This window comes from Protomyctophum parallelum (assembly GCF_964188405.1).
Source record: "Protomyctophum parallelum genome assembly, chromosome: 11".
Lineage (NCBI taxonomy): Eukaryota > Metazoa > Chordata > Actinopteri > Myctophiformes > Myctophidae > Protomyctophum > Protomyctophum parallelum.
The window spans coordinates 39,601,577-39,624,749 of NC_139707.1; the positions used below are offsets into that span (position 1 = coordinate 39,601,577).

The window sequence follows — 23,173 nt, forward strand, 5'->3', positions numbered from 1 at the left end:
GTTAGAAAGGTTTTTTGGTTGAAACTGGCTCATGGACTATTCACATCACCATATGGTACATCGGCAAGAATGTATAGACAAGGAGTGTTCCGTTTAAGCCTTTATTTTCCCTTTGCACAGACAAGCATTGGATTGGGACTGGTGGGGGGGACCGCCAGACAGCGTTAAAGCGGCAGGCGGGAGGAGAGTTTAGCCTCAAGGTAGCCACTTATCTCAGCTTTAGTAGCATTAGCATCATGGGCAGAGCTAGAGTAGCCTTGTGTTGGTCCTCTGAGGATGAGCTTAATGTTAGCGCAGAGTCCAGGAGCAACACACACACACACACACCCATGACTTCAACTCAGGGCTTAATTAAATGTCAGCACATCCTTGGAAAAAGTGTGTGCGTGCGTGTGTGCGTGCGCGTGAGTCTCTTTCGCATCTCTTCAGTGCAATAAATGTGCCAACGTTAAACATGGGAATGCCATGCTGGGGGAAGGTGGAATATATGAGCGTGCAATATTGCAGAAGAAGAGGATATTAAAAGTTAATGCAGTTAAGAGTGCTCGGTAATGCGTTTTCGGGGAATGAGTTTTGAGCGTGTGCATAAGGTGGAAAGGTTATGTATATGTGATATACAGTATGTCTGTACTTGGCCTCCAGCGTCAAGCCTGCTCTCTCAGAATAGCTGCTGCCTGCCAGGAGGACAGACAGACAGACAGACAGACAGACACCTATTGGAACAGATGAATGTGTGGTTGTTGGATGGTAGAAGGAGGAATGATGGATGGGTGGGTGGACGGGAGGGATTGATGGCTGTGTTGATGGAGAGATGAAGGATGGTTGAAGTAAAAGGAAGAATGGAGGATTGATTGATTGTTTGACAGGCAAATGTATCTGTACATATACTACTGTATCCTTCAAAAGGATTAAATGCAATTGCAGGTTTTTTTGTAATTGTGCTCCTTTGAGTGTGTTTGTAAACTGAGTGCAACGCACGGGGGTAGAAATGAAGAGAATGACTGAGAGAAAAGGTGATGGGTAAAGTTGGAGACTTTTCCTCTAAATCAATATGAACTAGAAAAGTGTGCTCCTCGGAGCACAGGTCTCCGCCAGGCCAGGTTGCCTACCCAGGGCTGCAAACTTTGACTGTCATGGCCAATTGGAATTGGAATGGCATCAGAAAAATCTGACTCGTACATCTTGATCACATGACCCCAGAGATGATGTATATATTTGTGTGAGTTTTGGACAAACTTTAGGAGTAGTAGAAAAAGTTGCTGAAATTAGCTGTACACAGACGGACGGACAGGGGTGAAAACATAGTCTCGGCCACGCCTTTGGCCTGGTGGATACAATAAGAAGTAAATGAGGAGGAATCATTAATATGATGATCAATAGTGTTATGGGGATGATGATGGGAGTAGAACATATAGTTATAGTGAACGTATAGCCACAAAAATGATGGCAAAGTAAGTAAACAAGACAGCAAATACAACAAACATTGTATATCACGTATACACATTTGCACACATATTATTGCCTAATATTTAGGACCGGGCAGTGACTTGCAAAAATAAGCATTCATGAAGTTATATGGCTGCACAAATGAAATCACAGTTTTAGACCTGTAATGTGCAATCATGGCTAAAGACAACTCCCCCGGTGTTAAATACATAATGTTGCACTGTGGACAACATTGAACCCCCTTTCCAGAGCACTGCAGCCTCCTACATTGGACATGTAGAGAAATGTCCATGCATTGCACACTTATTATTAGCTCTACGTGGCTTTCTATCCAATATAGAGACTCCAGGGTTTATACTCAATATCTGCACCCTCCATCCATCCTGTTTAAAATGACAGAACAATTCACCATTTGCATTCCTGAGAGTCGGGTGTTGGAAATAATATTGATTGGTTCAAGCTATTCCGTCGCTGTCCCCGGGAACATCACTCTTGTCACAACTCTCAGGCTCCCTCATGTGACATCTGGCTATTTTCTCTCTTTACTTTTATTGTAAGTCTGTCATCTTTTAAAAGGACACTGTTTTGTATTCTTCTCCAGTGACGGTCTCTCCAGTCCAGTGACACACACACACACACACACACACACACACACACACACACACACACACGTAGCTATCTCCCCTCTCCCCTTGTTAACCCTGGCCTTTCAGAGCTAATTACGGTAACTCATTCTGGGCGAACCCCTTTTGGTGTTTTAAGCATTATGTTATGCTTTAGCTATTGAAAAATACTGAGTGCCGCGCTACGAGCCTGTAGATCAGCTAAATTGTGAAAATGTGGCACAAATCTTTGAATATATATTCCTTCAGAGCGAACGTTTTGAACTCAAATCTTTGTTTCTGGGAGGTCTGTCTCTGGAACTACATATTTAAGACATTTGTGGAATCGTCCTCGGGTCTAAATGGGTTAAAGGACCACTTCACCACTTTTCAACCTATCTTCATATAATCCTCACTAATAATCCTCACTAATAATCATGAAAAAATGGCACGATTCTTTCCTACTCAGTCTGTGTCTCATAGGATGGCTGTGGGCAGTTTAGAAACCGTCTTCCAGTGACATCATCATTAGGCAGATTTTTTTTTAAACAATATGTTTTACAAGAATCTCTCGATTTTCATTATCGTGAGAACGATGGCTTCCATTTTCGCATTGCAACTTTTCAGGACTAGAAAGCCTGCAGTTTCTATTAGCTTGTATTCCCCATCGATGATGTCACTGGAAGACGGTTTCTGAACTGCCCACAGCCCTCCTATATGAGACACAGACCGAGTAGAAAGAAATTGCACCATTGTTGTCATGATTATTAGTGAGGACCTAATTATATGAAGATGGGTTGAAAAGTGGTGAAGTGGTCCTTTAAAGTGGGAGAAGCTCATTGCCATGGGTATATAGCACTGAACACTGACACTGTAAGTAATGAGCTAAACAAGCATCATTATTTTGGAACCTAAACTGCAGACAGACCTGTTGTCGTTTCACATAACGTCTTGTCTGTGTCATTGCAATTTGAGCAGCCTGCGATGGCGTGACCCTAATTAGAGCACTGTGCAGTTCTACATTTTGCATTAGGGCCTGTGAGCGCGGTAAGCGCTAGGCAACATGAAAGCCCATATCGGCGCTTTCTGACATGCAGGCGTTTTTTTATCGTCGAGCTGGGAGTGCTGCGAGATTCAGCTTCACCTCCAACGGGGGTTAAAGACGAAGGCGTCAAATTGTCATGTGAAGGATTCCCTTTGGTTCTGCTCCCTTGTTATAGGGATGCTGTGGAAGAAAACCTTTCTATTATTTAGAGAGAGATTGTACTGTAGGTGTTTTATGAATTAAATTACAGAGGTGAGGTGACGTCTGCAAGGTAAATGTATTAGGAAAAAACCCACTAAAGGCACTAAGCACTAAAGTGTTCCTATTATGCAAGTAAATTAAATTAGAATAGCATTCGATTGTGGGTATAATAAATAGGCCTACAGTACAGTACATTAAATAGGTTATTTCGATCGCGTGCATGCGTGAGCCTCTCCACCTCTCCGAACGAGCCTCTCCACATAAAAAAGAAGGAAAATTAAAAAATAAATTATTTGTTTTTGCCTCTTGGGAAGTTGGGGGGGTACAACCTCCTTTTTTTGTGTAAAACAGGAATTCAGGCCCAGGCCGTAGCGTAACGGTCTGGGCACCGGACTGGTGATCCAGTCGCGGTGTGCCGCGGGTTCGACTCCCGAACCCGACACGGCCTTTACTGCATGTCATCCCCCCATCTCTCTCCCGTTTCCTGTCAGCCTACTATCTGTCCCTTAAAAAATCAATAAAAGGCGTAAGCCGCAAAAAAAAAAAAATCTAAAAAAAAAAGAAAACAGGAATTCAGTTTGGCTGCTCCACTTTCTTTAGTCCACTTCCTTCCGGGTGCTTCTGTGTTTATTCCTATTTAACAACAACATGACATGTTTAATTACCGTTAGCGGAATCTGTCTTGACCTGTGTGTGTGTGTGTGTGTGTGTGTGTGTGTGTGTTCTCAGACCTGAAGAGGGAGGCCAGCATCTGCCACATGCTGAAGCACCCCCACATCGTGGAGCTGCTGGAGACCTACAGCTCAGACGGCATGCTCTACATGGTCTTCGAATAGTGAGTCTCCCTTTTTTTCCTTCACACTTCCACAGTTTTCCACCATGATGCTAAATCATGTGATTCTCAAACATTTCCATGTCAAGGACCCACACATTCATGGCCGTGGAGTGGACCCCCATCTGAAAGACTTTAAGCTATATATAAAATAAAGTGGGTCAATAGATTTTTTTTTTAACAAATCAAATTTAGCTGGGGGTCCCATGGTATAGCCTGGCTAATAAGCCAGACGCGAATCAGCCGTTGGCAAAATATATATATATATACACGACGTGTTATTAGTTTGTCTTATTAGCCAGGCTAGTCCCATGGAACCCCACCGAGGAACCCCTGGGGGTCCTCAGATCAGACTTTGAAAACCAGCGTGCGAAGAAAACGGGTGTCAAAAATGTCAGAGGGAGGAAGCCATGGTTGATAGGGGGTACAGTATGTACAGTGACCGCAGCAGGGGAAGCGTTGATCCATTGGTGGGGGGTGGGGGGGGGGGGGGGGGGGGGGCATGATGTGATGGGAAGGGAGGAGGTTGGTTGGCAGAAGAGGCTGAAAGAACGGAGTATAAATTGAGACTGGTGATGGAGGCGGAGAGAGGGGAAACCCCCCATGGTGGTTCTCATATCCAGTGCTGGTGGCGGTGTGAGAAGGCTTGTTAACCCGAGAGAACTGAATGGAAGGAAAGAGAGCGATGATGAGTAGACAGAGAAAAGAGGAGAAAAGGAAGGACGAGAGGGAGAGTGTCAAACAGTCTGTAAGAAGGGCTGAGATGAGATTTAAGATTTTACACCCGCCAGCTCATCTCAAAGCAACACACACACACACACACACACACACACACACACACACAAACACACACACATACACAGAACCTCTCCATATCTCGTCCTCTCTTCCCTCCTTCCAGAACTAATTCCTTTATCATTTAATTCCATTATCACCGATCGTGCAAGTCCTGGAGTCTTTTGCATATAGTTAGTAGGCCTTGGTGCAGGGATACTTTACCCCAAAAATGTAACAAGCTCATTTTTTTGAGCCCTCGCTTCGGCCGGCATGCACAAGCCCACATAGATCACATGTACATTAGCCTACTGCATGCACATTGCAAGTGGCACAATGGCATACACTAAATCCATAGTGTTGAGTTAATTCCCAGACTAATCAATTTAATCTATAGTAAAAAATATATAATTTTAATATAACAGCGCTAATATTCAAGCTTTAGTGTAGATCTTTGTCTTACACAAACATTAAATTCCCATTGACAATGAATGGAGAATTTACGTCATATGTAGACGAGCAAATGAGCAATTTTTGTCCCGCACAAAGTTATTACATTCCCATTGACAATGAATGGATGTTGTACGATGAGCGCCCCTCACTTCACACGGGTGTGATTTTTTTTTAAATGCAGCCGGGAAAAGAGCGTCGCATTTTCAGCGCTTTGCAAGATTGTATTATTCTATTTTTGCATTAACTGAGGATTTGCCAGTGCAGCAGAGCATAGAATATGGCCGTGTAGTGGCCACATCCAACTTAACAATCCTTTTTAATTGGTGTAGAGGCACACAGCGATGGTGCTGACTGGCCACTTTATAGATAATGGTGAGAATGAAGGGAAGAGCGATACGAGAGTCTGTGTCCCTGCTTGGTAAATGACTGGCTTAGATTTGTACGTGATGAGTGAGTGCGTGTGCAATGTGCAGCATACTGCATAGACACACACACACACACACACACACACACCCTCACACACACACACACACACCCTCTCACACACACACACACACACACACACACACACACACACACACACAATGTGTGTTTTTGTAGCATGGTCAGTGTAGTTGTGTAAGTAAGCTAAGTAGGCTAAATTGAGTGGATGCTGTGTGGCTTAATGGCCATATCTTAACCCATTCAGGTCTGACGTCAAAATCAATCAAAAAGGATTTGAGGCACATTTAAACCATTTTTCAAAAATAGCAGACCTACAAGTTCATAGCGCACCACTCGGTGGCGCGCTATGAGCTTGTAGATCTGCTATTTTTCAATAGCTGAAGCATAACGTAATGCTAACGCCAAAAGCGGTTCCCGGACAAAATGGGTTAAAAGCCCATCCCTAACGGCATCGATTGTGACGGGGCACTGTTGGCCTGCGCATCGAGCCACGCGCTGTCACCTCCAGCAACAATCTGGTCTTAACTGTTCTGAGAAGCTGTTGAGAGCCACATCATTATTGTCAATTAATGTGCAGGAGGGCTTTCTCAATGCAAAGCGCTATATAAACCTCTTAGTTACAGTAATATATCCTTATCCTCCTGGGGACTCGGTTAATATCGTGGAGCTGCATTATACTTACTGTTCACAAATAGTTGAGTCTCTGTGAAATACTTATATACTATATATCATTTCCTTATAAGGTTCTGTTTCTGAATGAAACGCACGCACGCACACACACACACACACACACACACACACACACACACACACACACACACACACACACTATGACTGGCCTTCCTCTCTCTCTCGAGCCATGCCTCCCTATTCACCTCTACAAGCAGCCAGAGACAAACTGTGTTTCAATAAGAGTGACCTTTCCTTTCCTCCTGGACGCCTGCGCCGACCTTTATGTCACACTGACCCCCTTCTCTTCTCTTTCCTCCCTCCCTTCCTTGCCTTCTCTCTCTCTCTCTCTCTCTCTCTCTCTCTCTATCTCTCTCTTTCTCTCTCTCAGCATGGACGGAGCAGACCTGTGCTTTGAGATTGTAAAGAGAGCAGATGCCGGCTTTGTCTACAGTGAAGCGGTTGCCAGGTAATTTATTTGTGCATAATTTATTCTCTCATAATAACCGCTCCAAATCACTCCTCGATAAAGTTGGCATACACATAGCAAATGCAGAACAGTCACGTTCTCACCGTTATTACTGTATATCATAGTGCATTGACATGCCGATAAACCCTTTCAAATGGCTTTGAACGGTGTCATTTGTGCCGTTCTCTTGTGTGTGACATTGCCGTGACAGCGCTTTTTCTGCTCTCTCCTCAGTCACTACATGAGACAGATCCTCGAGGCGCTACGGTATTGCCATGACAACAATGTCATTCATCGAGATGTCAAGGTATTTTCCCGACTAGACTAGTTGTTTGGGTTACTCCTTGTTGCCTGGCATTATCAGGAAGTGATGTATTTTGGAGGAAACGCGACAACTTGGTTAGCACGGCGCCTCACGAAGGCATTGTTGAAAAATGTTGGGTAGAATTGCCTTATTCTTTTTTGTTCTCTCTCTCTCTCTCTGCTCAGTGCACACGCACCGTCCGTGACCTTAGACTTGACATTTTCCACATAAAAACACAGACAGAGCACAAAAGGCTGACTCTCCTCTACTCTTGTTTTGATTTACTCAGTTCTTCTCAAGGCTCTCTTGATTTCCTGCACATGAAACCCAAATGATTAATAAGGCCTTTTACTTTTGTGTTTGCATCTGTCTCGTGTTAGGGAGATCGGGAGACATAAAGAAAACGGAGAGGCAAAAAGAGAGGGGAGGTGTTTTTACGCAAATTCACTTATAATAATAATAATAATAGCTCAAATTATCATTATTATATAGTGCTTTTCTAAATACCCAAAGCGCTTTACATAGGAACACTAGGAACAGACTTTATTAAGAAAAAAACAAAGCAAAACATAACAGATACAACAACAGTACAGGGTTAAAAAGATAAAAGGGTAACCAGACCTCTGGTTAGGAAGACCTCTTTAGTAAAATGGCCTAAGCCTGTATGATCTCTGCGTTCGGAGCCAAATCGATGGATGGTCTCCAGGGTGACCTTGGCCTCTGTTGGATGCTGCAGAAGGATGCAGATTTAGGCAGGTCTTGCGGTTGTCACATGGGTTAACAACACATGCTGTACTAACAACTGGTTGTGGTAGGTAATATACTGTAGGTAGACGTGTGGTCAGATAAAGTGGTTTGTGATTGACAGCAGACCTGCAGGTAGAAAAAGAATGAACTATGATATTCATATTTCACTTGCATCTTTGTGTGTGTGTGTGTGTGTGTGTGTGTGTGTGTGTGTGTGTGCGTGTATGTGTGACAGAATCATCCTTCTGTTAAGTTACATCTCTTTGTGTGTGTGTTCTGTGGGTAACCCTGAACCTGAACAGGTAGTATTGCGAGGAAGAAACACAATGTCAGCCCCCCCAAGCCCATGAACCGGCATAATGAGTAAAAGCATCCCGGGTTTCATCAGAACTCTTATTAAGTCTTTCCTTGGCTTCCAACGAACACCTCTCATCTCCTCCGTCTGCGTCTCTAGCTCTCGACGTTCAACAAATAAGCAGAGAGAGTGAAACACAATTCCCCTGGCAGCTCTCCTCCGTGACTGTGGATCTAATGGTTTTTATATCACATCATCCAGGGAGCCTGCCTATAGCGGTGGCTCCTTTTGTATACGTGGTTTATTGCCTATCCCGGAGACTCGCCATGCATATTATACCATGGCTGCAGTGGATTACTATCTCTCTCTAAGCATGCAGGCTGGCATACTGTATTAGTCACCCGGACCTATAGAGTGCTATCTCTCCGTCTGTCCTCTGTCTCTGCCTCCACCCTGCTTTCTATTCTCCATGCCCTGCCCCTGGCTGGCTCCCCTGGCTGAGCCCTCACGACTCCATTGTCTCTACCGTGAGTAATGAGGTTGCCAGTCAGTCAGTTCAGGGGCACGGGAGGACAGAGGCCACTGTGTGTGTGCGTGCGTGTGCGGAGGAGGAGGAGGAAAGAGGTCGTTTGACTTGCACTGGCTGTATCTCTTCCATTCACAATTTTTTACAGCCTTTCCCTTCTCATATTTCTGCTATACTTTACTGCCAGACGGTAGCCAAGTGCTGCTGCGGCGGCGGCTGCTGCCGTCACTGCACTGTGGGTTTTAACCCATTCTGACCTGAGATCAGATTCTAAAAATGTCTTCTATGTCAGTCGTTCTTCGATTTTTCCAAAATAGCAGACCTACAAGCTCGTAGCGCGCCACTCGGTGGCGCGCTATGAGCTTGTAGATCTGCTATTTTTAAATAGCTAAAGCATAACGTAATGCTAACACCAAAAGGGGTTCACGCGCAGAATGGGTTAATTTACACCTGTGCTGTGTGTGGTTTTCATTCTGTGTCCATGGTCAGAATCTCTCTCCGGGTGTTTGTGTAAATCCATGTTGACCACTGTAGCTGTCCTTGCCAACTAGGTAGAATTACAGAATGAATAATGTTCACACACTGTCATAACTGAACACCGCGATGATACTACATTCAGCAGTGCACGAGTTACTCTTACTCGCTGAGATACCGGTAGTTTATTTATTTTATTTTTATTTCAATTGTATTTAGGCCTACTGTCCCAGACACTGCTTTGATAACGTTACATAAAACCTGCAATGTTCAAGGCCTGGTTTTCTGACCGATTTCATCGGCAGGCTTCTGTCACAACTGTACATAATGTACTTCAATGTATCTGTGTTTTCCAACCCGTCTGGATTTTTACCTAATATTTTGGCCCGTGGACAAACTGTGTGCTATCTCTCTCTCCATGAATTCATTACCATCTGGTTGCGTTTGTTGTAGCTCAATATATTTATATTTGTGTAATGTACACTGACAACACGATTATTTTCGGACCATATGCAACAGCAACAAGGGACAGCATGTACTATGTATGGAGGTGGATTATGACTGCGGCCAACATTTTTTCAAAAACAGTACATGGTACGTTGCTGACAGATTGTGGATATAAAACAATATCACGAGTGCACCAGATGTCAAATGTGCAAATGTGGCATTTCATTTCCGGGTTAATGCTAAACAATATGTAGATATTACCCTAGACTCTAGAAGTCAAGATAAAACTCATCAACATGATGAAGACTACAAGTGATGCCCGAGTTAACCAATGTGGGTGGGAACCCCTTTTGGTGTTAGCATTACGTTATGCTTTAGCTATTGAAAAATAGCAGATCTACAAGCTCATAGCGCGCCACCGAGTGGCGCGCTACGAGCTTGTAGGTCTGCTATTTTTGAAAAATCGAAGAACAACTGACATAGAAACATGGCTTTTTCAGAAAACTGTCAGGATGTAGAAGGCATTTTTAGAATCTGATCTCAGGTCAGAATTAGTTAAACGTAGTCGAGATGTGTTGTGTGTGTGAGCCTGTATACTTTCGGTGTGTGACACCCCATGCACAATTAAGTATAACTAACGCAGGGTGAGAAGGTCAGTCACGCGAGTAGACCCGCTGCCTCTTGGCTTTGAAAAGGAGCCAGCTTAGACGGTTCAGGGCATTTTAGTAAGGATGCCTCCCGAGCGTCTCCCTATAGGGAGGTCCTCGACGATGCACGTTCCTCATGGAAGGAGACTGGACCTGTTGCCCCCCCCCCCCCCCCCCCCCCCCCCGGCGACCCGACTACGGATAAGCGGTTGAAGGTGGATGTAACGGATGACGTAGACTTATAACTTTGTGGGTTTTTAACCTTGGTGCAGGGTGGCTTTCACTTCCATTATCACCATTTAACCGTTGACTGCAGCACGTGTCCTGTCTCTGCTTTATCAGATCCACCGCCTCGGATTTATGTCGCACCACGCGGGATAGCGTTGGAAACATGTAGTCACACACACACACACACACCCTCACGCACACACACACACACACACACACACACACACACACAGCGTGTTGAACTGAACTGTGCACACACGCACGCGCATACACACATGGTAAGAAGAGTGTCCTTGTTGAATATGGATGGGTTTGAGTCAGCCACATTCTTCCGCCGGGTGAAAGTCTCAAAGTCGTCGAATTCACTTGAATCCTGACGTTCATAAATCACTGAGACGCTGTTGTTTGTCTCACAGTATTTATCGTTCTCCAATTGCCTCATCACAGACCTCCACTGGAGACGGCTGCAATGGTGTGTGTGTGTGTGTGTGTGTGTGTGTGTGTGTGTGTGTGTGTGTGTGTGTGTGTGTGTGTGTGTGTGTGTGTGTGTGTGTGTGTGTGTGTGTGTGTGTGTGTGTGTGTGTGTGTGTGTGTGTGTGTGTGTGTGTGTGTGTGTGTGTGTGTGTGTGTGTGTGTGTGTGTGTGTGTGTGTGTGTGTTGGAGTTTGCATAGAGATGAGCACAGCAATGCGGAGGCAATCCAAAGTGATAGCATCTGATTATCCCACTCTCCCAAGTTTTGAATGCAGAGCTGGTATACCAGCTCCAACAAGCCCAGATGGTTTTTAAAAAGAAGATTGTGTTTTCACAGCATAGCCGCTGGAATGCATGTGTGATGCGGGCTCCCCCCGAAATGTCTTGCGTTTTTTTGCAAACGCTATCTTTGATACGCAAATAGGGGCTTACGCTAAGGTTGATGACGGATGTCGGGAAACTGCAATGCGGGGATCTGGATAATGCATACTGTATACTTGCAGTAGGTTAAATAATGAATTAACATGATGATTATGCCTTTACTGTAAACATAGAACGGGCGTATACTGCTGTGATGGTGCGAGTTGTCAGAGTTGCTGATGGAAGGAGAGCAGACTATTTCACTGGTAGTTCAGGTTAGCTGAAACTCCCTGCATGTAGATGGGAAATCTAAATGCTTGTTGTACATGCCATGGCTCTTAATCAGTGGTGTTATGGTGTTTTTTTTTTTACTGGTACCACTGTGTTTTAATGACGCCACGTGCACGCACGTGCGTGCACGTTCGCATCGCAGAACACAGAACAAACAGAACAGCTGATATAGCCGCCCTACGCCTATTGTTAAATAGTGTATGAGAGAGTTCTAGACACAAACGCAAAAATTAGTCAGACAAACATCTTTACTGCACACTAGCTAAAACTAAAAAGTCTGCTTCGGACGAATTAATCTGTTCTGGAGGAGGCATTCTTCTTGTGTGTGCAGAAGACCACACAGCAGCAGTAGCCTATACTGGAGTCATAGCCTACTGCTGTAAGTGTGCATGCTTACCGTGCGCTCAGGTATAAACAGTTAAAGCTGTCCTGTTGATATGCAAAGTAGTAGCCAGGCCCATTTTATTCGGCACAGTACTTGACACGGTGTGTCAAAAAATTACTGTCATGCGTTCTACAAGCATGACACCACTGCTCTTAATGCTATTTCTGCTAAATGCTTCATATATCAGAAAGACAGTTGACCCCGGCTTAGTCTATATTAAAGTGTGCGCATGTGTTTGTTATGATAGGTTAATCAAGCTGTCATTTGCTTTGTAGAAGATGCTATAGTCTGACATTCATCTAACAGGTAATTATTATAGCTTTTGCTTCAACTGACCAGAACACACTTAAATAGGCACGCACGCACGCGCACGCACACACACACGCTCTGACTTATGGTACCTTATGGCGCATGTCAGATTCAGATGCTGTAATTGTGTAAAGAAGTAAACAATGGCAGACAAGAATGTTCCAATTAGTACAGAGAAAATGTGTGCTTGTGTTGGATATGAGTCCTCTTCTCTTAACCCATTTAAGGCCTGAGGCCGATTCTACAAAATGCCCTCAAAATCAGTGATTCTCAAACAATTTTGTGCCGAGGACCCCCAAAATTATATATGTATTTGGCCATGGACCCTATCATTATATATTTGGCCATGGACCCCATAATTATATGTATCTGGCCATGGACCCCCATCTTTAAATGATTTGTGCCAGGGACCCCCCCGAAGAGAAAAAAAATATTAAAACCTTTTTCCAACACCTTCAGGATTTTTCACGCTGTGAGCTTGTATATCTGCTATTTTTGAGAACAGATTCTTTCCCGGTTTTGATGGGTTAGAACATGATGTTTATCTGATCCTGTCTTCCTTATGGAGGTGTGAGTTGGAGATGCTGAGTTAGTTGTTTTGGAACCAGACGCTGCAGGTATGATCTGATCTCCCCATGGGTTTATTCTGTGTCTATACTGTATGCTCTATTCATCTGTCTAGACGGATCTGGGTGTTTGTTGATCACTCGGATAAATCAGCCAAAGCCTTTAAAGCCGTCAATCAGTCCGTCTTTCAGTCAATCTTATACTATCAACAATATGTCTGCCTGGCTCGCTGCATCTGTCTCAGAGGACTGCACTGTTAATAACCCACGATTCTGCAAATGTCTTCTAAAGCCTGACTGTTTTCTTGAAAAAGCTATGTTTTTCTATATCAGTCGTTCTCAAACACTTTCATGTCACTTTTCACGATTCTTCAAAAATAGCAGACCTACAAGCTCGTAGCGTGCCACTCGGTGGCGCGCTATGAGCTTGTAGATCTGCTATTTTTCAATAGCTAAAGCATAACATAATGCTAACACCAAAAGGGGTTCCCGCCCCAAAAGTCTCGCTTCCGGAGCAAAATGTCACATTCTCCATACGAATGTCTTGAATTAAGGGATCCAGGGAAGGGTCTTATTATTTCCCCATTGGGCACTTGAATGTCAGCTAATTTTACAAGGTGAAATTGCAGCAGTCCACTCAGCAGCCCCGTTCCTGTTTCACACAGGGGGCTATTAGCAGCATCGCTGGTGCTTGTTTGTGTGATTATGGGTGGCTTATACATGGTCAAAGCTAATGGTTCCCCCTAATGGCAAGCAGTGGGCCTTGTAGTGTCGGAACATTCTGACATTGAGCCTCCACAGCACTCGCATGCATGCATGCTGATCGTCTCATCAGCGTGACAAACACCCATGGCCATATCTGACGTCCATGTTTGAAAAAAAACTGTGTGTGTGAGAGTGTTAGTGTGAGTGTGCGTTGGGTAAATATGCATACATACCGTACATAGACACACAGCCACGCTGCTCAACAGTGCCACTTTAGGTCACCCAGTGGTATTGCAGCTGTCCGTACTCCCAACAGACATAGACATGGAGACATGCATAGTATACATAGGGACACGTGTACACAGCTGTTCATTGGAGCCGTTAGGCACCCCTCAAAAAAAACCATACATTTCAAATGCTTTCTGTTCGATGTAGTTTGTTCGAAAACAAACTCTGCTTACATGCATGGTTCTGTAAATTCATTGTGAAAACATTACAGCAGTGCATTGATATAAAATCTGCTTTTACTTTTACTTGCACTTAAGTATTTTTACACGAGCAACATTTTGACTGAGCTACTTTTACTAGTAGTTAGTAAATTAGTATCTGTGCTTTTGCTCAAGTACTGTTGAATACACCACACAGCCTCAGCAGACGAACATCGGCACACACGTACATACATATGTGACCAAATTTGACTGAGAGACTGCCATTGGATTTTTTTTGTTTTTTGTTTTTTCATGTCATATGAAAGCAGGGACAAATACGCACATCACTTCATGGAGGTGCTGGGTTCAAAAAGTAACATATGAAAAGAGTTTTGACCAGATGAAGAGCCTTAGCTCGAAACGTTGTCAATAAATGTATCTTTTGGACTTGGAGCATATGAGTGTGCGGGTTCCCTTCTCTTTTCATATGAAAGCAGGGAAACATAGCTTCAAATTGACGTATTGGTTGTTCAGTTTGACCCACCAGTTTTGGAGATATGGCTTATAGAGTGATGTTTTGCAGAAAACAGCGAGTTGAGAAAACAGGCTTGAAAGGTTCACTTCTGTGGTCTCTAACATTACACCTAGCTACATGTTTAAGAATTTATTTCATATGTACAAAAAAAAAGTTTTTCTCCTCTGGTGAAAAGCTGGAATTTGTGCGATGGCAGTCTCTCAGTCAAATCTGGTCACATATATTGACATATGCACACACGCACACACACGCACATAACACACTTTCATGTGGGCCATCGGCATCCGTAACCGTAATGAGGCTGAACAATTGGGGAATCATGTGAATTACTGCAGTAATGACTTGGTGAGGAGTGCTACTCTGAGAAGATGAGCGGGGGAAAATCCTTTGATTAAGAAAGAGTGCAGATTACATTGATTGGGGTAAACAAGTGTGACATAAGGAAATTCTTCGCTTGGCTAATTTGGCTAATAACCCCTTTCGTGTGTGTGTGTGCGTGTGCGTGTGCACGTGCGTGCACATGCTCATAGTTATTTAACTGTGTCTCCGGTTGCCGGGCGCGGCTGCACTAATGACTTTGGGGCGGGCCCGTCTAGAGTTTAAATGGACAGGTGTCAGTCAAAAGGGAGACAACGAAGAGGAAGGATGGATGGGGAAGGATCAACATTATGGAATGTCAGAACAGGTCAGCTCCATATATGGAGATCTAAGGGTTTGAGGTCAGATGTAGAGTTGCTGGCCATTATTGATGACATCGGGCATCTCCATATATGGGCTTAACATGTAACTGCCACCTGGTGGACACAAGAGCCAACGCCGACCCGGGTCTACTTGGTTTGGATGCTGGATGCACGTCTGGTTTGGGGCGGCCATCTCAGATGCTAAATAATTAGCGCCAACGCTAGCGAGCTAAAATGAGTCCATCCTTGCTCTAGAAAGCGCCAATGTTCCAATCGAGATCTGACGTAACGTTCCGCCAACAGCGGCTGCCGGTTGGATTCTAATTGGCGGAATGTTCCGTCGCGAGCATTTCATTTGTTAATATTGATGACATCACGCGATGTCACGAGGCCTTGATCACCTCTATATTTCCATATATGGAGCTGGCCTGTTCTGATGTCACACTGTTGTTCTGACATCTGCATATACACTCCATATCTGGGCATGCCTGACAAATGACTCCAAATATGGGCATAAAAGGGACACAGACATAATGACTGGGTGGGGGCATTTTCAAGTAGCACTGGCAGCAGTAGTAGTAGTAAGTAGTAGAAGAAGTAGAAGTAGTAGCAGTAGCAGTAGCAGCAGCAGCAGTAATACAAAAAGTCTTCCCATCATGCACCTGTAACCCAACATGCATTGCACTGTGTCACATGATCGGCTAATGGCGTTGCCTTTCGGAGCGGTCCGTTGTGGTGGGCTGCAGAGGCGAAATGGGGCAAAGACAATAAATATGGCAGAAATGGTAGGGAGCAATGTCAATAGCGCTCAATAGCACGGCGCAACGCTGAAGTGTGTTATCGACGTATAATGGGCGAAAACAGCAGTGGAAAGTGGGGGCAGCACACCACTTCTGCCACTTTCCCCTTGTATAGACGGTGAGGTTAGACTAAAATTTAAACTTTATGTTGCCTGCAGATTGCTGCAGCCAGTTCAAGCGTCCTTTAATTTCAGATGGAAATTGATTCAATAAAACATTTGCAGTCTTTCTTATACCTGTATAAATAAATTGGCGTTGGATGTCACAAACGTAGGCGGATGCATAGGTGGACCTTTAAGGTCACAAACGTAACATGGCACATGCCCATATTATATGTAGATTTCCAAGCGGTGAAGACGCCTGTAAATCTCCATGTCACAAATGTAAACGTATCCATGTATGGAGACTACACCGGCATATAAACACTCATAAAAGCCTTGGTGTCCTCGTGCATGCCAGGTCCACCCCGCTGTTCTGAGGAATCCAAATAGCGAGTACATGTTAAAGACATTGCACTTACTATACTCTGTGCCAAGGCCAGCCACCTTTACGGCCAGCCAGAGTACAGTGAGGGCGTTCTCCGTATCATCACACTGGGAAGGATTCAAGTATGTAAACGCTCGGGACGTTCCCACGGATCTCAGGTCCATCACGGACCGCGCTGCCCAGACGCTGCTGTGGACGGAGCTGTTCAGAGGACTGGGCATGACCATGAGCTACCTGTTCAGGGAACCCGCCACGATCAACTACCCGTTCGAGAAGGGCCCTCTGTCGCCCCGCTTCCGAGGGGAGCACGCCCTGCGCCGGTACCCGTCCGGAGAGGAGCGCTGCATCGCCTGCAAGCTGTGCGAGGCCGTCTGCCCCGCGCAGGCCATCACCATCGAGGCGGAGACGCGCGCCGACGGCAGCCGGAGGACGACGCGCTACGACATCGACATGAGCAAGTGCATCTACTGCGGGTTCTGCCAGGAGGCCTGTCCCGTGGACGCCATCGTGGAGGGCCCCAACTTTGAGTTCTCCACGGAGACCCACGAGGAGCTGCTCTACAACAAGGAGAAGCTGCTCAACAACGGAGACAAGTGGGAGGCGGAGATCGCCGCCAACATAAAGGCAGATTACCCCTACCGATAAGACAGCGCGCGGCGCCCGTTGCAAGCATTTGTTTTGCACGAAAAACTATCTTTAGGCTAAAATCGGCCATAGCCACTTTCCCAAAATGTGATAACCATCACGAGACATCCAAAAATCACCACTGTGTGAAGTGAGGGGCGCTCTTATCATTATACATCATCATACATCATCTCATGAACAACTGAATTTATGTGATGGGTTAGCCGATTTGCTCGTCTACATATGACGTAGTTTTTCCCTTCATTGTCAATGGCATTTAATGTTTGTTGCCACCGAGTTTTCGTCATATTTGAGGCACATAATTATGACTTAATTTCTCCTTTCATTGTCAATGGCAAATATGAGACATGTGGGAACAAAAGCTGTATATAGCCTCAATAATACATGGTTTCTGTTGTGTCCGACGTGTTGTTGAAAATACCGTACGTTGCATCAACCACACTCAAGAGGTTAGAGCGACGGTCAACCCGGATCTCCATATATGGTCGTATTTGACGTGGAGCTCCTTATATGGATCCTTATGTGATCGTTGGAGTCTGTCATGATGCGGTTAGTCGGTTACGTCACGCTGTCACAGTCAGCATGACACGCACCATATTTACATGTAGGTAGGTATAGCTGCAATGGTTACTCTTTGTATGTTTATGTGTTTATGACTCGAGTCATAGTGAACTCTATAGTTATGTCTGAGTCATAGTGATAGGGGATGTGGCCCCCTAAGGTAGTATATAAAAAGGACATTTGAATACAGTAATTATTTTTAAATAACAGTACATTTACAGTGCAAAATAATACTTTTTGAATCTCAATAAAAGGCAGGGATAAAAAAAAAAAAAACTGAAAGTTGCTTCTTTGTTTAGTTCTGATTCTAGACCTGTCCCAGATGAGAGGATTGGATGGTTCATGATATCACACAAGATCGTAAATGTATTGAGAAGTGCACGTTAATGAACATTCAATAGCTTACAGGAATTCAATCAATTGAACATTATCTCAAAATGTTATTTCAATCAAAGTTCCTTGTGCATAACCCATTTGTGCTTGTGGTGAAGTGACTTTTAATTCTTAGTTTGCTGTCCCACTGAGCAGTGCACATATGTTTCAGTGGTGCTCAAAACCTCAAACCCCCAGAATTATCTCTATTTAGCCGCCGACCTAACCTGACGCTGCCAGATGAGGGCGGTATTGGGTAACCATGTTCCCCAACACAGCACTCATCTGGGATCTCTCAGGTAGTTGAGCTGACAAAAATCCGTTCCGTACCGGACCAATCAGCGTGAGCTAAGGGCGGGATATGTGCGAAACCGGATGTGAAACTATATAGACACGTCAATATGATTGGTTGTGTTTGCACGCCCACACGGTGATAGACCGACGGTCCCATCCAATCATCTACCAAGTATCTTGAAAAAAAGGAACAGCCCCGTCATCGAATTTGCTTCCGCGATCCCAGATCCCAATAAGCTGTGAAACAAATTTGTGTAGCAAGCTTCTTGGATCTGGCAGCGTCAGGTTACCGCCGACCCCCCCATCTGAAAATATGTTGTTCCGGGGATGCCCCAGAAGCATATATATAAATATATATAATAATAAAGAATATATAGATTTGCACATGTTTTCACAATTATTATTTTTAGCTCGTAGACTCATAGACTCGGCTGGACTGGAAGGATTTCTGTCCCTGCCCCAGTGCCCCAATCTTCTCATTGGCTTTGTCCGACACTGAGCCAGACAAATGGCTGCCAGAGGGTTGTGGCCAGCATCTGAAGAGGCTCATGGCATGCTTGTGGAAGGTCTTGTCCAGCAGGAAGTACATCACGGGGTCAGCTGAGCCCCTCACAGCGGTCAGAAGGAGCAGACAGTTTTTCAACTTGAGGGAAGATGAAGACAAATACATATTTATTTTTAGACTATGTCATTTTAACCCATTTAGGCCTGACCTCGAAATTAAAAAAAAAAAAAGAAATCTTCTAAATCCTCCAGTTTTCTGAAATAAATATTTTCACGATTTTTCAAAAATAGCAGACCTACAAGCTCATAGCACGCCAGCTTGTAGATCTGCTAGTTTTCAATAGCTAAATTATAACAATGTTTTTAAAACACCAAAAGGGGTTCCCACCCAAAATGAGTATCACACCATAGCAAACTGTTTGCTCTCTCTCTCTCTCATTAGCAGACAACAGTGCAGCACTCTCTCTCTCTATGTTTCTGGCACAACAGCGCCCCTAATGGTACTAGTCATACTCGTGCTCATTAACGTCACATGGACACATACAGTAGGTGAAAAACACATAGATAGGCGGACACAGACATTGCTGTTCCTTTTTCTACATATACTGTACCACATATTGCATCCTGTTTTTCTAGCCATGGACGCTGTGTACTATAGAATAGATCAGTAAATGAAAAGCATGGCCGTTGATTTACAGGGCAACATTTGCTCACCTCAACGAGGCCGGAGAGTGGATGACAGTGGTGGTGATTTGTGGTGTGACTGGGTGCTGGAACCGTCAGTTGTTGTTGTTGGACCAAAGAGACAAAGATGGGCTTGAATATGTGGTGTGGTAGAAGACATACAACCAGAACCACCTGGCAAGAGTTGTAGTAAGACAAGGAAATTCTGATTATTTAAAAGTCAAATATCGTGCATTCAAATTTATAGTGACTATAAAAGTCCATTGAAGTCGCAATAACTGTATCTTGGATACATGAACACAATCATTTCATCAGGTAAATGCAGTACATATAGTCTAAACACCAATTCACCTGGATGACCACGATGTTCCGGAACACTCGTGCCAGCAGCCTCTGCGAGCCGGTGATCTTCGTGCTGCGGCGTGAGCGCCTGACGTGCCTCAGCACCGTCACGTAGCACATCTGCACCAGCAGGAAGCACGCGAAGAACGCGGCCACGGCGACCACGGTGGACGCCCTGGACAGACGGCCCCCTATCTCCACCTCGGGGCTGTAACACACCTCCTGCCTCGCTCCGCCCGCTCCGCCCACTGCCCTCATGACTTCCTTTTTGGAGTAATACACCGTCACGGGAACGACGGCGCCCACCGCCAGCACCCAGACGGCGGCGCACACGGCCCGCGCCACGGACGCCTTCTTCAGGCCGGCGAAGACGCCGGGCGGCAGCAGGGTGAGGCAGGCGCTGGGCCGGGCGGCGTGCGTGTGCTGGACGAGGGTGGAGAAGCGGTTGAGGGCCACCCAGGTGAGGAGGGCGATGCCGACGTAGATGTTGACGTGGAGCACCGGCGTGGCGACGTGCAGCACGAGCTGGCACGCCAGCCCGTCCAGCGGCCACGACAGACCGCTATGGTAGTAGGCCGCCAGGAAGGGCGCGGTGAGGACCAGCAGCAGGTTGGAGAAGCTCAGGTGGCCCAGGTAGACGTGAGTGGGCGTCCGGGAGGAGATGCAACGCAGGAACACCCACAGAGACAGGGCGTTGCCCGGGAGGCCGGTGAGGAAGAGGAGAGCGTACATGGAGGTGAGGAAGGTGAGGGTGGCGTGCGTGGGACAGAGGGAGAACGTGGGGTCCGGGTCGGACGCGGGGGTCGAGAGGCAGCTGTTAACCGACAGGGACGAGTAGGGTGAATTCTCCATTGAGCTACAAATGGACAATGGGGTGAGAGAGAGAGATATACAGCATTAGGTCTTTTCCCACAACACTTAGCTATTGGTTGAAAACCAACCTCTGTTAGTCCAGGCTTACATTTCTCTTAGCCCTGAGCTTACAGTAAGCTTCACGCCTACACCTTTGAAAGTGGTATAATATCCACAATCTTCCTGAACCCCCATCCAGAGCACAGTTATCACCTAAATCACTGGGGTTAAGTTCGCTAGTGAAATCATGGTTAGAAAAAAAGCAAAAGTCTTTGTCCAAAGATCCTGCTTGAGTTGTCTACAATATAAACCATGTTATCCCTGGGCTTTGATTTTCAAGTACGAATGCTTAACCTAGGACTTACGGTAAATGGGCAGGTTAATAAATACCAGTGTGAAATGTACAGTATTTATGAAAAGCCATATTGAGAAATACAACTACACATGTAAATTGTCATTTGGGATGAGCTGAGCAGTGTAAATAAATAGTTATGCTGACCATTTGATAGTCACTTTTATAGAGAAACATTTCCTCCAAGAAGATGTAAAACATCATTGAACAACATTTTCCATCATATTTTTAACACAGGTGATACAGAAGGTGATACATAATTGACTATGTACCTCACGCAATACATCATGTCAACATATAATCAATAAGTAATTATCTGAGTGATTGTCATACAAGCCATAAACTTTTACCTTTGACAACTCTAAAATTGACAAATTGGCACTGCACTCTGATCAATGCCTTGCGTCATACATACCAATCACATTCGGAATCGCAGGGCTTTCGACGTCAACTCTCCGCTAACAAAATGCACACAGAATGAGTAAGCTTCTTGTAAGTTGTATGTACTTTTCTAATATAGGGGAAGAGGAAGTTGCATTATACTGTCGCTGAGAACCCTATACTGTAGCTACAGCAGGTGTGTTTCATACTGTATATCTCATTCATGCTATTGCTATGACCATTCACCCTGTTGTTTGCCAAGTGCTCATGGCACTTACTCTAACCTTTTGTAAGCTGCACTGGATGAAATGCTTAAACTGCATTACAATTCATTTGTAATGCATGTACAGTATGTGAAGAATTATTGTGGAAGTGACAGTATGACGAAAGCATGGGAAATGCGAGTGTGGTTTGGCATAGTGACTGTCTGTCTTTCAGTGGTAGCATATTGTTTCACTTGTATCATGTTATAGATCATGGGTTTTCAACAGGTGGTCCGTGGACCACTGGTGGTCCGTGAAGGTATTGCATGTGGTCCCTGACCATGCATTTAGTAATGTAGGAAAGTGAAGATTTGTATTTAAACGTATTGTATTGACCACAAGTTCAGAAACAATGCTGTAAATGACGTGGTGACATGATGCCGCGTCGATGTTGTCGGACGTCAAGAACTTCCACAGAAAAGGGAGGTAGAATCTCAAGGGAAACTGATCGACTGGTTGAGTCACCATTATAAGGAAATGTGCCCATAATTAATTGCATGTGTCTGCTCGCTCATACATACAGTAAGTTACAATAGCAACATGAATTTAATATGGAAGGTTAATTTCCCCCCCACACAACGCCCATATCCCCCATCCCAACACAACAGTGGTCCCCAAGTTGATTCTCAGTCAGGGTGGTGGTCCCTGGTTCATAATCAGTTGAAAACCCCTGGTCTATAGGACGGTGGTGCACTTCCGGTGGAACCCAGCAACAGGGATAGTGCTGGTTGTTGGAGACCCCTGGTTGTGGCAGAAATGGAACCTTGGTCTGTGTGAAGCTGAGCAGCGAGGTGCCCTCATACTGTGCTATCTATAACCCATTCTGACCTGAGATCAGATTCATACGAGGTTTCCGCCGGACACACACTGGTCTGATTAATCCATTCTGACCTGAGTTCAGATTCTAAAAATGTCAGTCGTTCTTCGATTTTTCAAAAAATAGCAGACCTACAAGCTCGTATCGCGCCACTCGGTGGCGCGATATGAGCTTGTAGATCTGCTATTTTTCAATAGCTAAAGCATAACATGATGCCAACACCAAAATGGGTGCCCGTTCAGAATGGGATAATATAGATAGCACAGTATGAGGGCTGAATTTTGAGAAATGTAATACATCTTTTTTTTTTTTCTGATACATAATTCATTATGCCCCCAACATGTAAATGGATGAGAATAAACTGCCGTCTACTACTGGATTATCTGCCGTGAGCACCAACATTTCTTCTAATCCAATTCTGATCCTATAGAGTCTGGGCACTGATTCTTAATCTGGTCTTTGTCTACTCCTGAAAATAAGATGAA

General features: G+C 44.8%; 3 protein-coding genes across 9 annotated transcripts in view; 2 read left to right on the forward strand and 1 right to left on the reverse strand.

Moving 5' to 3' along the window:
- caska (calcium/calmodulin-dependent serine protein kinase a) overlaps nt 1–23,173 on the forward strand; it is a 134,818-nt gene that overhangs the window by 60,947 nt on the left and 50,698 nt on the right. For all 7 annotated transcript variants that reach the window (XM_083775894.1, XM_083775895.1, XM_083775897.1 and 4 more), the window contains exons 3-5: nt 4,024–4,129; nt 6,858–6,935; nt 7,170–7,242. In XM_083775894.1, coding sequence (XP_083632020.1) covers nt 4,024–4,129; nt 6,858–6,935; nt 7,170–7,242 — 257 coding nt within the window. The remainder of the gene's footprint in view (nt 1–4,023; nt 4,130–6,857; nt 6,936–7,169; nt 7,243–23,173) is intronic.
- LOC310867134 (NADH-ubiquinone oxidoreductase subunit 8-like) lies at nt 16,634–17,266 on the forward strand (the record flags this gene model as incomplete). The annotated part of the gene is made up of 1 exon (XM_083776958.1): nt 16,634–17,266. One exon carries the CDS (start codon nt 16,634–16,636, stop codon nt 17,264–17,266), a length of 633 nt encoding a protein of 210 aa, XP_083633084.1.
- On the reverse strand, nt 18,900–20,875 carry LOC310866405 (putative G-protein coupled receptor 82; the record flags this gene model as incomplete). The annotated part of the gene is made up of 3 exons (XM_083776011.1): nt 18,900–19,136; nt 19,712–19,855; nt 20,033–20,875. The coding sequence occupies 3 exons, from the start codon at nt 20,873–20,875 to the stop codon at nt 18,900–18,902; spliced, it is 1,224 nt and encodes a 407-aa protein (XP_083632137.1).